Source organism: Schistocerca nitens, chromosome 10, assembly GCF_023898315.1.
Source record: "Schistocerca nitens isolate TAMUIC-IGC-003100 chromosome 10, iqSchNite1.1, whole genome shotgun sequence".
In the NCBI taxonomy this organism is placed as follows: domain Eukaryota; kingdom Metazoa; phylum Arthropoda; class Insecta; order Orthoptera; family Acrididae; genus Schistocerca; species Schistocerca nitens.
Window position 1 is genome coordinate 148,553,206 of NC_064623.1, and position 15,490 is coordinate 148,568,695.

Here is a 15,490-nt window from a genome sequence, read left to right on the forward strand (position 1 = left end):
ATGTTTGGATCCTGTAGGATAAGCTACATTATCTACTTTGGCTAGGGCTATTTCTAATCACAGATGATAGGAAACTTTTTGTTCAGATTAACTTCCCACCAGGTCCTAACCCAATCTGTACGGTGGGTCCAATATTGCCACTACATGAGACACAGTCCAGCCATGGCGAGTGAACAGTCGACAGCTGATACTCTTGACATCGCCGTAGCGCCATAAGCTCCACCGGTAACTTTTCACGAAACATCCCTACAATTCACACTATCCTTGTTAGCCACACCTCAGCTGTGAGAAAACAAACTCCTTTTACCAGGAAAGTGTCTCTCCTGTACACCAAGCTTGAACATCGTGCTTCGAAGGGCTCTAGGGAACAGCTGAACAATGGGAAGAGAAATTTTTTTGTTGTGGACTGAAACAGGCAGGTTTGAAAAAGCATTAAAATGTTTATTACATCACAACACATTACTGTACAGTAGTTATATTCTATGGATCTTGTACAGAGGCAGCTCTGGGGTGTGAAAAGTACTCAAACATGTACATTTTACTTATGTGTGTTATAATCACTCAAGTCGTTACCACAAAACATTATTGTATTACAGTGCTAATTTTGATTACAAAGTAACCTAACCCTCAATTTTAAGTGTTTCTGTGAAGATATTTGCAATGCAGTAGGAGGGGTTACCCAACAGAATGTTCTTTACTTCAGTCTGAAACTCCAGCAAGTTGTTGAATACGTGTGCTGCCACCAACCTGACTACTTCCTGCACTAATCTAAATCTAGAGATCATTTTTAGTCCTGATGGCAAATTATTATTTTCTCCCTCTTTTTGTGAGAAAAGACAGGTATTAGTAATGACTAAGGACATTAAAAATGTATCTATTTGTGAAATAGCTTTCAAATACTAAGTTCTATGAAACGAATCTCAGCAGGATGTCCTAGAACAAACACCTGTTATAATTATTGCAACACAATTCTGTTTTCTGGAACCACTATCCCCTTAAGTTGAACCTAGCCCTGTTGAACCTAGCCCTTCTGCTCAAAAGAAAGGTTCCAGAACTCACTGGTGAACATAACTACATAAATACATTTCTTTATTTTTAAATCATCTATAGCAGTTATCACACATATGCTAACATATACTGAACAAAAGGTGCTTCAGTAATTCCAGGCAGTGGGTTTTCCAACTCAGACTTTGATCTGTCTGTAGTGCCAAAACTTTAACATTTTTGCTACTTGCACGTATTTGTTTGAAAGGACTATTATACGGTGTCCAAAATTAAAGCAAAAACCCCTGTTTCTCTATTCTGTGTCTAATTCACGATGTAATCGTACAAATTGTCAAGAGACGTCTGTACGATTGTGTTGTGTACAGAATACGGAATTCCACCAACAATGAGGCCAGGGCACTTATCGAGCAGGATAGTGTTCTCCAGGTAGTCCCTCATCCACAGATGCTGTGTGCACAGTCAAAGACGGTGCACTGCGGCACAGAGAAGACACCTACCAGACTCTCTGCGGTGGAGAGCCGTAGGAAGAATGGAAGCAGGACAGTGGAAAAGGCTTAATGTGAATTGTTCCGTTATTTCTCAGGTGTGGAAACAGTTTAGAGAGACCGAAACCGTATCCCGAACACCAGGTCAGGGGCTACCATTTGTGACATCAGAAAGAGAGGATTGTTATTTGGCTTAGTACTGCACAGCAACTGACATCTGACCCCACAGCATCCACTGGATGTGTCGTATCGAAGCCGACGGTGCACAGAAGGCTTCGGCAGAGTGGCCTCTACTGCCGGAGACAAGTCGTACGTGTACCTCACAGATGGGAACGTCTAGAGTGCAGTTGTCAGCATGCCACCTGAACAGTCGAACAGTGGGCCGATAAAGTCCCGATTTGGTCTGGAGAGTGAGTCTCAATGGATTCGCATCTGGAGGGAATGTGGAACTCAATTTCGGGTCCGAAACACTGTGAAAAGAGACTGATATCGCGGAGGATCCCTAATGGTGTGGGCAGGGATTATGTTAGCCACATTAACACCTCTTCATGAAATTTTACGGGTGAATTGGCAAGATTTAACTGCCGTCAGGTATTGTCACGAGATCTCGGGACCTCGTGTGCGGTTGTTGTGAGGTGCTGTGGGCCCGGACTTCATACTGACAGACGATAACGCTCAACGTCATAGATCGTGGGTGGTTGTTCTCTTGGAAAAAGAAGATATTGCACCCATGGCGTGACCTGCTTGCTCTCCCGATTTGAATCTCACAGAGCATGTCTGGGATGCATGGTGAGAGGGGTTGCATCACGTAAATTTTCGCTGATTACTCTCCGATACTTGCATGCATTACTCCTTCGACATGAGATCGATGACATCATTTGCAGCTTGGCCCGTTGTCATCATGCCTGTATTGGTGCCAGTGGTAGTCACACCCCGTACTGAGCACATTAATCAGTTGTCAGAATGTGTATGCAGATCCGTTAAGTTGGAAAAAGTGAATAACATTTTTATCTATTCTTATCTGTGTTGCAGTTGTTTACATTCTGTATTTTTTACCTTGTGTCTACTTTACCATAACATGTTTGTACTGTTTTGTGGCAAAATAAATGCAGCACTACAAAACTTCCATTTGTTGCTTTAATTTTGGACACAGCGTGTTATAGTTTGTGGAGTATCACTGCACTGTATTGAAATTTGACATGACATTTTTAGGATGGCACCTCCCACTCCCAAGCTTCTATAAAGATGAAAGATGTTTGTGACATTTAGCAGTGGGTGTTGGGATATTACACTATGGGATGTACAGATATGTGCAGATAGGAGAAAATCCAGGTGAACACATTCCTCAGGCTATGTATGTGCTGCTCATGGTGAGTAACATTGCTGCAGAGTAGGTTGGTGGTCTGAACACTGGGGGCAAACAGAGAGTAAATGTTCAATCCCATGATTGCCCACAGCAAGCAGACGTGGCAATGAGCCATCATCTTCGTCCTCGATGCCCCCCCCCCCTCCCCCTCGTGGCCACAGTGCAGGATGTGCAGGTTGTTCTGCTGGAAGGACGTCCAAATCACTGCCTGCGGCACTGTGTCTTCTGTTGTCAACAAGATGCAGTCTGTGGCATAGAAGAAAATAACTACAGACAGGGTCTGAGGCTCGAGCCAGAGGCCACCCGGTCACCCACCCTCTGTGGATATGTTGCCTCACCTGGCAGAGAATGAGATATAAGCTGACCGCATGAGCTCATAATAGGGAACCCGTCTATGGTCTGCTGAGCTTCTTTGTTAAGGTAAAAGTGGAGGATTTCTTCCCAGTCAAAGCTGGGGTCAGGTCCCATTGGGAAACATGAGAGTCCATCTGGGTTGGACTGCTGAGCCATCAGGCGAAACAGAATCTCACACTGGTAACAGCTGAGGAACTGGCCTGCTGTTGAAACCTTTGTGCCATCTTGACTGGCAGATGCACCGTGCAGCTAAAGAGAGAGACTAAGGATGTGTGAACCGTGACCAGGTGAAACTTCACACCATGTAGAAACACATGAATCATTCTGATTGAGTAAATAATGGCAAGTGCTTCCTGTTCAATCTGAGAATAATTCTTCTGCACCGTGTGGGGTGTCTGAGACAAGTAGTATTGGCTGATAGGAATAGTTGGGATTCCAAAGGACCAGTGTAGCCCACTAGCCTTACCGAGATGCATCTGTAGCCACAACAAACTGTCAGCCCAGCTGAAATGTGGCCAAGCACAAGTCCAAATGATGACTGTCTTTCAAACTGTTGAGTGCTTGTTCACATGCTGGCATCCAAAGAATCAATGTGCCATTTTTGGGCAACTGCTTTAGAGGATATGCCATAATAGCTGCCTGTGTAATGAATTTGTGGTAATAAGCAACATTGCGTAAAACTGCGTGTAGCTCCTCGATGTAAGCAAGACGAGGGAGGGCCTCTATAAACTCGACGTGACTGTCAGTTGGACCTCCCGAAAGCAAATGATGCATCATAGGTATTCAATAGATCGCTGAAAGAAATGTGATTTATTCAGTTTGCACTCGAGACCCACATCACACCGTGTCTGAAACAGAAGCCAAAGGTTCCGTAAGTGTTCCTTGGTGATGGGACTCATGACTACAATTTCAGCTAGATAGTCTATACAAAAAGAGACCTGTTCTGTGAGTGGGTCCAAATAAAGTTGAAAAAAGGCCATAGCACTCAAGATCCCAAAAATAATCTGCGGTACTTGTAGAGACCAAAGGGCCTGTTGACTCCAAGCAACTGCAGGAACTCCTCACTTAGTGGTAGTTGGAAATATGCCTCTGACACATCAAATATGGAAAAATACTGTCCCCCACCAGTTTTTCAATGAGTTCTTATGGACACAGGACGAGGTACGTGTGGACCATAAAGTGTGCATTAATCGTCCTCTCGAAACTGCTGCAAAGACACAGCTTGTCAATTGTTCCTCCCCCCCCCCCCCCCCAATACCCCGCAAGCCACCTGACGGTGTGTGGCAGAGGTTTCTCAATAACCACTAACAGCATAGCACACTGGCTAGACAATACAGATTCAATTACATCCAAAGCAGTGAACCTGTCAAGTTCCTCCTTTACTTGGTCACAAAGCACATGTGGCATTGGCCTGGCTCTGAAGAACTGAGGTTGTGCTTTGGGGTTAAGAGTAATGTTTGTCCTTGCCTTTCCTAGGTGGAAATGTGTCTCAAAATTGCTTGCATAGTTCACCCAGTTCTTGAGAGGGCACCAGGTCAGAAACTAAGTTAACCAAATCTATGACCATAAACCCAAACTCCAGAAGAGCAGCCGAGTCAAAAAGATTTGCAGTAAAACCACTGTCCAATATAAGGAAAGTCAATGAGAGGACCAGGGCCTTGTATGCCGCCTCTGCTATCGACTGTACGAGAATAGAGATTTGTTGCCTGCTATAACTGACATGAAGACTCGAGGTAGGAGAAAATGGTGGGGAGCCGAGGGGCAGATATGCGTTAGATTTTGTAAGTGATGCTGCAGTGCCTGTATCACTTGCAACCATATGGCTGTCTCATTAATATACACACACTGATGAATAGTTTGTTAGAAGCAGTTGCCAGATTGTCACTTGAAGGGCAGACGGTGTTAGTAGACTGAGAGGTCAAAGATGGAGCCTGAGCCACAATGCGTCCTTTCTTCCCACAGTAGTAGCTAGAAGACCACTGCTGAGGACAAAACAAGTGCGGCAGGAAGGCAAAGTCTTGTGGGAACTAGTGCACTGCAGATGTGACTGTGTGGAGCACAGCAGCCATACACAGCACACCACTGTGATGTCAGTTTCCAAAGTTGAACTGGAACTGAGAGCCTACCGCCATCTAATTTGACAGAAGTCCAGGAATCCAACTGACAGCCCAATACACAAGAACAATTTTGCAAAGGAGAGGGTCTTAAAACCACAATGCCTGTTGACAGACCTCCTTATTGGGAGTCGATCTAAAGATGGCATCCTTAACAGAAGTATCTGCATAAGATTCCTTGGGTTCAGAAGTAACGAAATGGTGCATGTGGCTAAGACATCACAACTCCACAGCCCAAGTCTGATACGATTGGTGGGGTTCCTTCCAAATTGGATTCAACAATTGGACAAGCAAGATAGATTTTTTTAAAAAAAATAGCTTAAAAAACACTTTATACTTTTTTTGGCATCCGTATGATATGATTTGATGTTCCAGCATAATGTGGGGTAAGGAAGTCTTGCTGTGTAATCATAAAACTGAAGTCCCTTGCCATAAGAAATTAACCACTGAAAATAGATGAAATGGGTCTAAAAGCCAGGTTACAAGCAGAAATATAGTCTCATTCAAAGCCTATGATGAATTCGTCACTGCACAGACCATATTCAGCCCTATTCTCCAGTTGCATCTAACTGAGAGCTCTCGTTCTTGCCAAGGGTGACAGCTGACGGTGCTCGGAATGTTATGGATATCACTTTCCCAGGTACCAAGCGCCATCCCAAGCTGAGAGGATGGATGCCGGGGGATTTGCAGCATCTCAGTCACACCTTCAAGGGGAGAGGACTGCGGTAACACTAAGTCAACTCTCATAACGTACCTCAGTGACTGCTACTGTCACTATTCAACTCACCTGCTCCAGTGCTCAGCAGCACGATCAAACATTGGATGCATAGGGGACAGTACGTGCAGCCGATAGATGGTGCCACCTTGAGACGCTTACGAGCAATGAGCAATTAATCCCATATAATCCCAGAACGGAGTGCACACAACTTCATTCTGTTATCTTGTATGCTCATGTTAACTTGACTCAAGTCTTGGGGCTCTTTGCATCATATCAGATTTGTCGTGGCATTACACTTGGACTGTGAATGGAACTTCTAAACTTGTTTCTCATTAAAGTGATTTACACTTTAGGCATGTACTTACTTGGGTGTGTAGTTGCTATAGACATGGGCACTGTCATGCTGAGAAAACCAGTCACTTGCTGACAAACATCAGACCTTTCTACTGCACACTTTTGTCTTCTCTTAATGTCTAAACAGGAAACTTTATTACGGTCTGACCTGGTGGAATAAACTCTGATTTCACTATCCTCCTCACACAAAAAACAAAAACAAACCACCACTACCTCAATGTGTGACTTCACTTCACATGTCCACTTGGGGAGGCAGCACTGACATCTTCCATCTGTTTAATTGTCATTTAGGTTGCATGTCATTACCCTAGTATTGAGAAACACTAATAATAACTATTTTAGAAAAAAAATCTGTGACAGTCTGGTGACATTCTGTTGAAACATAGCACGCTTCCAGTCGACACTCATTTTGCTGGACTGTACAATGTAGAAACTGCCAGATGTCTAGAATGAGGTGTGCCATCAATCAACATTTCACCAAATTAGAAATGAGCAAAGCACTGGTACGTTCAAGTTTTCCACACAGCATCAACTCTGCAAACTTTTACAACTCCACGAGAGCTTTAGAAGCATTTTTCCCAGAGTGGGAAGCAAAATTTCACAGCTGGTGCTTTTCAACTATACTCATCTTTCCACTCTAAGAAATGAGAGAATGAACCAAATGCAGCAAAAAAACAAACTCACTACAGGCAGAGAAAACTTTGCAGACCATTAATATCTCTCTCTCTCTCTCTCTCTCTCTCTCTCTCTCTCTCTCTCTCTCTGTGTGTGTGTGTGTGTGTGTGCGCGCGCGCGCGTGCGCAGAGGTGGGGGGGGGGGGAGAGGGGGGGGGGGGGAGGGAGCAAAGAGCAGGGAGCAGGGAGCGAACTGCATGCTGCAGATGCTCCACACAGTGCAGCATTGAACTTTTGGGTAGTCCCATGCACAGCCATTCGAACAGCTCCTACACACTAATACAATAAGAAGCAAATTTTATAACTAGACTAGTCACTCCAACGATGACAGGCTTTTTACAGAAAAAAGAGCCTTCACAGGTGCGGACGACTATGGCAACGTGCCGAAGATCCAATTACTGATGTACCCTAGTACAGAGTACAAGTTGTTGTGAGTGGCACATAACTTTAGTCCCACCACTTGTCCTGCTCTCTGTCTGGTCTCTCACAGAGATGGCGAATGCTGCAGCTCTCTTTCTTTCCCTTGGCCTCAATCTCTGAGTCCACAATCTCATAGATGGGACCACGTTAATGGATAGTCAATTCTAGACATGCAGATAATTTGACCAACTGTATGATATGGCCCTATAGTGGTATACTAGCACTGTGCATGGCAGAACTAACAGATCTTTTTGTAATGGTCACTGTGTAATTGTGGGCATGGACGAGCTCCACTTTAAAAGAAAAGTATGATATTTAATCTGGTGTAACTCACTTAAACACAGCAGGAACCAAGTGTCGGACTTCCAAATTAGTGACACTGAAGTGGAGACGCCGCAGGTTGTGGAGTTTCCCCAGGGCGGTGAGAGTTTTTGTGACCTCCTCGACGCTCATCTTGTGGTGGGTTATCAGCTCGAGGTGCTCCAGCACGTCGGCACACACAAGTAGCAGCGGAACTATACTCCTGCGGAGAAGAGCACAATACAGCTTTATGTGCTGATGAGGTGTACAGGTAAATCCTTCTACACAACTCAGTCAAATTCACAACTCTGTAACAGTCAAACGTGGGGAGTCAGCACACAATCGACATCTGAAAATTCCACAGAAATGTAAGAAGAGCTGAAGCAATTACTCAACTATTGGAGAAAAGCAAATATACATTATAGTGTTTACAGATTTCAAGTAATTTTGAAACAATTCCATCTGGAATAGACAGTCTGACATTCTTAAGGCAGCAGGGATTACACATAAGAAGCGAAACACGATCTACAATATGTACAGTAATTGCTGCATGGTTAATATATAATGTGGCTCCTTTCAATATAGCCGCACCTTTTACAGGGTAAGAAAAGCCAGTGACTAGCTATGGTAGGAGGTCACAGGTAGTCTTTGGGACAGTACTACACCTTGGTCGACTACGAGGGAATGACTCGTGGGGTGCAGGGTCAGGAGCAGGGTTGCGAGCAGGATGAACAAGGATATTCTGTAAGTTTGGTGGGCTGCAGAACACAGCTTTGGGTGATGCATGTAGGATAACCCTCATCTCAGAGCTGAACCCCTGGGGAGGATGGATTGAGCTCTTCAAAGCCAAGGAGACACTGGGTGATCAGAGGAGTGCTGGTCAGTGGTCAGTTAACACATTTACTGGTGTCACTAGAGAAGGCCGCAGTGGATATCTGATTGTGGATGAGCTGGAGAGAATAGTCTGTCAATAAAACCTCTGGTATGCTTATCAGTACCTCTCCAGGAGAGACTGTCTTAAAGCAGTACTATTCGTGTGGGTCGAGAGGTTTGCATGTTCGTGTGACACTAAGAGCTAAGTGGTAGCATAGCTACTGGGAGGGTCTCCCGAGCCGGACAGGTCTCGGTCGAAGAACCAGACGAAGTGTATCTCAGAATGCTCTATTTTCCCATTCCTTGTCCTTCACCTTTTCACATTTTTCAGAGTGAGGAAATGAACCTTGACAGCTGTAGAGAAAGCTTTGAAATTCTGCAGGAAGAGATGGCAAATGTAGTCGTCAACAAGTAAATCAGGAGCAACAAGATTTGGGTTGGAGATGAATGCATTAAGGCATTGCGAAGAGAAGAGAAGCCGAGGAAGGCTTGCTACAAGTCGCACATATTGCTCGAGGCAAAGCACAGTTCAAAGAAATATCGAGAAATAACTGAGCAATCCTGACGAGAGCAAAGAGAATGTGCATCAGAGGAATGAGGAGGCTCAACAAGATTTCTTGGGGAAAGAGGTGCAAAAGATGTGCTGTAAAGTCACCTTCTTCAAGAATAGATACCAGAGTTGCCAAAAATTCATCAAGGACAATAACAGGACCACATTCACCAATTAGTTCAATACTGCTGTGAGATGGAAACAATGCTTCATGGAGCTCCTCAACTGTGATGATCCTAAAGATGTGCTTGAATTTCAACATCCTGACATTGTAGATTTAAATTGCTGGAGGAAATTAAGATCACCCACATTGGAGGAAATGAATATTTAGATAATGAAACTGAAGGAGAATTAAAGTCCAGGAGAAGACTGAGTCCAGGCAGATGTCATTCAAGCTGAAGGAGAGACACTCCAGAAGAAAATACAGTTCATCAAGAGGATCTGGATTTTGGAGGAGATCCCAGAAGATTGGAAGACAACAGTCGTCTGCTCTGTATACAAGAAAGATGAGAAAACGGATTGCAGCTACTACAGAGGGTGCCTCTCGTAAGATCTTGTCTAACTGTATACTGGATAGAATCCAGCTATTTGCAGAAGCAGTGACTTGTGAGTATCAGAGGGGTTTCAGAAAGGGCTGTTCATATGTCAACATCTATGTGCTGCAACAGCTTACCGAAAACATGTGGGAATGTGGCAAAGACCTACATGTGCTATTCAGGGATTTTACAAACGGATATACTGCATCCACTTAGAGAGACTTATGAGTTGCCTAACCAAATTTGCAATGCCCAAGAAACTCATCAGCCTAGTTCGAGCCTGTCTCACTGATTCCAATGGGAAAATGAAGCTTGTGAAACAAGTCAAGGAGAGCTTTTACATAAAAGGAGAGCTTTTACATAAAACAGAGTTCAGACAAAAAAAATGGTGTGTCACCGACATTGTTCGACATGGTGTTCAAAAAAATAATAGGGAAGCTTTCCATAAATTGAAGTGACAGAGGTAGATGTTGAGATAATCACATACCTCCATCCGTCAATGTTGCAGCCCTGTCATCTAGACCTAAAGGAGAACTGATGCGGTTGATCGGCAGGGTGGAGGTGGAAGTGAGTAGAATAGATCTCCTTGTGAATAAATTGAAGACAGAGTACCCAGTGATAAGCTCGACCCATGCCTGTTTGAGAGACCCACTCCAACCTCTGATAGTCAGAACCTGATCATACAAATGGGTTCATAATTTTAAATGTCTGGGGGCAATCTTTACGAATGACACATCGTGTAAGGCAGAAATCAGAGCGAGGATCAGAGTTGCAAACTGATCATACTTAAGTCTGTGTCAGCTTTTTAAATCACATAGTCTCTAAAGGAATTTCAAATTCCACCTGTACAAAACACTGACATAACCTCTAGGTCTGTAGAGTTGTGAAACTTGGAATGTGCAGAAAAATCTTCTCATTTTCCAGTAAAAAGTCTTACGAGAGCTCTATGATCTGGCAGAAGATAAGATCATTGGAGAATGGAAGATCCAACATAATTGTGAGGTGGCTGAAATCTGTAACAGATCAAACATTGCAGACCTGATGAGAAGCAAGCAGCTAGTATTGGCAGGACATGTTACTCGGATGGGTAAATACTGAAGGCCTTTGAAATCCGTGGATTTTACTTCATGTGGAAGAAAACCACTAGAAAGACCAAAGAAAAGGTGGAGAAATGGAATGTACAAGGACTTGCTGCATATCACAGAAGGTGACTGGTGACAGAAGGCACAAAACAGATTCCAATGGAAGAAGATACTCGTAGCCGTGCACGATCCTCTGGACCTGATCGCGTAAAGTATGTAAGGTAATCTTTACATTTAGCCAACTCCTGTTTTCCTTTGCAGATGCAGTAAGACTGTAAGGAAGACACTTTTTGAGATGGAATGGCTGACAGTTTACAAAGTGGAGATAGTTGGTGATCGGTCCACTCGATATGAACGAAGAGGTAGAGATTGACAGAAAAGACTTGGTAAGCTGAGAAGGACCAGGTGAAGTGTATTTCAGAGCAGATGTAGAGGAAGTGGAGATACAAGCAAGGATTTTCCCGTCACGAGCCGAAGTCGTGAAAATATTATCAATGAATCTGAACCTGACAATGCGTTGTTTAAGTGTTGACTGGGTAGGAAGGAATCAAAATGTTGTAAGACACTTAAAGAATCATCCGATTTAAATGTTGGCAGAATATCAGTGGGCTCAAGTGAAAATTATTCCTTCACTATCCAGGAACACAGCGCAGCAATACTGGTGCACTGTACACCCCATTGTAATTCATCTAAAAGAATATTGAAGAATGCTAAAAAAAATCCACTATTTTGGTAATGACTGTGAGGGACCATTAAACAAATTAATTTTAAAAAGACACGAGAAGAACAGCTGAAAGATAGCACAAAGACCCTACAAAATCAAATACTATCTTCATCAAGTTAGCTTCAGATTTAACACGTTATCATCACCGAAGTTCAGTTTCATTTTATTTTGGAAGAGAATTGGGCAAATTCTTCTTGTGCAGAATGGTCCTCAGAATTCAGACACATCCTGAAGGCAGAAGTTTCCATAACTTTAAACCATTTGAGAGTTCTTAGGGAACCTGCAAGCAAGGAGGAGGAGTAGTGTAGTGATGTCTCGAGACCACCTCGTAATATAACTTAAAGAATAAATTAGCATCTTTTGTGTGAGAAGAAAATTTGATACCAGCAAGGTATGTAGCTTTTAAATATTTAGAACTGTGGATGTTTCGGACAATCATAGAGCTAAATACAACACATGATGTCACTGCACAGTTTACGCATTCCTGAGGACCTTCGCAGTCATTCCATTAGCCCAAATGAGAGGTTCACATTCCTCGTGTGCTGCTTGTTGTTGAGCATCCTAAAACATCAGTGGGGAGAACTTACCTGTTTACAGAGTAGTATCTGTGCTCTGTTCGGAAAAAAATGTATGTAGCACTGTTTAGAAAAAAATTACTGGTAATTGAACCTATTTCTAAGTTTAATCAATTAAATTTCCAGTTAGATCAAAAGTATATTATCCAGGCCTCTCAAATCTTCAATTATTAATTTTACATTCTAAAGGAAAAATTAATAACTATTATTTGTTACACAAACAAAAAATATAAAGGGACAAATAACAAAAATTGAGGTTTCTTCCATTCCCACAGGGGTGGAAAGGAAGAAGCACACGAGATAAGAGAGACGCTCAAGACATAACAGACCCCCTAACAAAAGGAGTGGGAAGGCAGAGGGCCTGGGTGAACCACCAAGCCCAGTTGAAGCCAATCCAGTCGAGGTGAAGGGGGAAGCAACACCAATAAGGTGGAAGGTCCCTCCCATCACAAATAAAACATAAAACGAGATCCGCCGCTGAGGCATTGTTAGCCAACACAAGGGGTAGCGAGTCTGGAAAGCTTAAAGCCCATCGAAGGGTGGCCAAGTTTGGGCAGTCCAATAAGATGTGAGCCACAGTCAACATCGATCCACAACGACAGATAGGCGGGCCCTCATGACGGAGGAGACAACCTTGAGTCCAAAAAAAAAGTATGGCCAATGCAGAGCCAGCAGAGGACAACAGAGATCTTACAAGAGGCCCGTAAGGAGGACCGGCATAGAGTTGTAGAATCCTTAATTGCCCTGAGCTTGTTCGGTGAAGAAAGAGTGATCCATTCTGCATCCCAAAGGCCCAAAACCTGACGTCGTAATGCCAAGCGAAGGTCTATTTCTGGAATGCCAATAGCAAGAGATGGCCTGGTAGTAGCTAATTTAGCGAGTTGACTGGCAAGTTGATTGCCAGGAATCCTAACATGGTCTGGGGTCCAAATTAAAACCACCGAGCATCCACGTTGAACGAGGAGATAAAGGGAACAATGGGTGATGAGGGAAGCACCGGCCGATAGGGTGCAAACTGCTCAATGAGTCACTACAGATAGTGAAGGGGAGTCCTGAGCAGAAGCAGATATGGTCCAGTACGCACAAGATGGCTACCAGTTCAGCTGTAAAAACACTACTGCCATCTGGCAAGGAATGAAGTTCCATGCGTCGCGCATAGGTGTATGCAAAACCAGTGCGGCCAACAACCATGGAGCCATCAGTATAGATCACTTCTGAACCCTGAATTGCTGGAGCTCAGAAAAGAGTGACTGAATGTGGACAGCCATGGTAAGCCCACATCGTGGCCGCCACTGCAGCAGGGTGATCGTGTCTGGATAAAGGAGACCATAATTAGCGTGCTTTGGGGTGCAGCGAATGCGGAGCGCATAAGATATTGGACGTTGCTGGCACCAAACTTGCAGTGGTGGAATCCCCGTCTCTGTGAGAAGGCTAAGTATGGGGCTACTCTGGAAGGCACCAGTCGCAAGTCGGACCCAACAGTGGTGGATGGGGTCTAGTATCTGCAGTGTCGAAGGCAATGCAGAACCACAGACAGGACTTTCATAGTCTAAATGAGACTGGACCAACGCTTGATACAATCGCAGGAGAACAAAGCGGTCTGCACCCCATGTGGTATTGCACATACACATAAGAACATTGAGATGGGACCAGCACATCCTCTTCAGCTGGCGAAGGTGACGGAGCCATGTCAACCGGGCATCGTATACCAGACCCAAGAACCATGAGTGTCCACCACCTCGAGGGCCTGGCCATCGAGGAACAGTTCTGGATGGGGATGGACTGCACGGCGACAGCAGAAATGCATGACACAAGTCTTGGCCGCCAAAAACTGAAAGCCATGGGAGAGAGCCCATGAGTGCGCCGGACAGATTACGCCCTGTAAATGGCGTTCTGCAGTGCCCATTACGGAGGAGGCAAGGTAGACACAAAAATCGTCAACATACAAAGAGGGGGACACTGTCAGCCCAACAGCTGTCAACAGACCATTAATGGCTACGAGAGAGAGGGACGCTCAGCACGGAACCCTGTGGAATGCCATTTTTTTCCCGATGGGGAGAGCTGTAGGAGGAGCCAACTTGGACCCGAAAAAAGTGACAAGAAAGGAAGTTACAGATAAAAATGGGCAGAGCACCACGGAAGCCCCATTCGTGATGGGTGGTGAGGATGTTGTGGCACCAGGTGGTGTCATCTTTATGCAAATCAAAGAAGACTGCAAGGAGGTGTTGCTGATGGACAAAAGCTGACCGAATAGCAGACTCCAGGTGGACCAAGTTATCCACCGTAGAGCAGCCACAGCTAAAACCACTTTGAGTCAATGACAAAAGATCGTGGGATTCAAGGATCCAAAACAGCTGCCAACTCACCATGCATTCAAGGAGCTTGCAGAGGGTGTTAGCAAGGCTAATTGGATGGTAGCTATCCAACTGAAGAGGCAACTTCCCTGGCTTCAATACGGGAACAACAATGCTTTCCTGTGACTGTGTAGGAAATACCCCCTCACCCCACAGACGGTTAAAGAGGGACAGTATACGACGGTGGCCAGCCACTGGTAAGTGTTGGAGCATTTGGTTATGTATCCCATCCGATCCAGGAGCCATGTCAGGACAAAGGGCGAGGGCACTGGCAAATTCCCACTCACTCAATGGGGCATTATATGGCTCTGAGCAGTGAGAAACAAAAGACAAAGGCAGTCGTTCTGAACGGTCTTTCAGGAGAAGGATACCGAGTCGATGTCGAAGCTTGAGCAAAGTGCTGAGCGAAATTTTCTGCCACAAAGTCCGGATTGGTAAGGACAACACCATGCACAGAAATTCCTGCAAACCCCAGTGGGAGGACAGTGGCCAAAAATTCGTCAGAGTTTCACCCAGACTTGTGAAGAGGGGGTGTGGGGACCTATGGCAGCTACACATCGTTCCCAGCAAATCTGTTTCTGAAATTTGATTAGGTAGTGGGCCCGGGCACAGAGTTGTTTAAAGACCAGAGCAGTAGAAGGGTGCCTCTTGAAGTGTTGAAGAGCACGGCAGTGGTCTTTCATAGCTGCAGCAATTTCCGGAGTCTACCAAGGGACCATCTTCCAGTGGGGGGAACCTGAAGAAGGGGGGATTGCTGAAACAGCTGCTGAAAGGATGGAGGCAGTCAAAGTCTAGATTCATCAACACTGTCGTGTGGCAATACAGGGGGGATGGGAGCAGAGGAGAAAGCACCCCAATCAGCCTTAGATATGGCCCACCTGGGAGGGTGACAGAGCGAGAGACACTGAAGGAAGGTCAAAACAATCGGATAACGGTCGCTGTCTCGTAAGTAATCGTGGACGCCCCACTGAATGGAGGGAAGAAGGCCAGGACTGCAGACGGAGAG

At 44.8% G+C, this 15,490-nt stretch overlaps 1 protein-coding gene across 1 annotated transcript in view; it reads right to left on the reverse strand.

The window, feature by feature from the left end:
* LOC126210092 (F-box/LRR-repeat protein 17-like) overlaps nucleotides 1-15,490 on the reverse strand; it is a 208,066-nt gene that overhangs the window by 157,676 nt on the left and 34,900 nt on the right. The window contains exon 5 of the mRNA XM_049939224.1: nucleotides 7,825-8,013. Coding sequence (XP_049795181.1) covers nucleotides 7,825-8,013 — 189 coding nt within the window. The remainder of the gene's footprint in view (nucleotides 1-7,824; nucleotides 8,014-15,490) is intronic.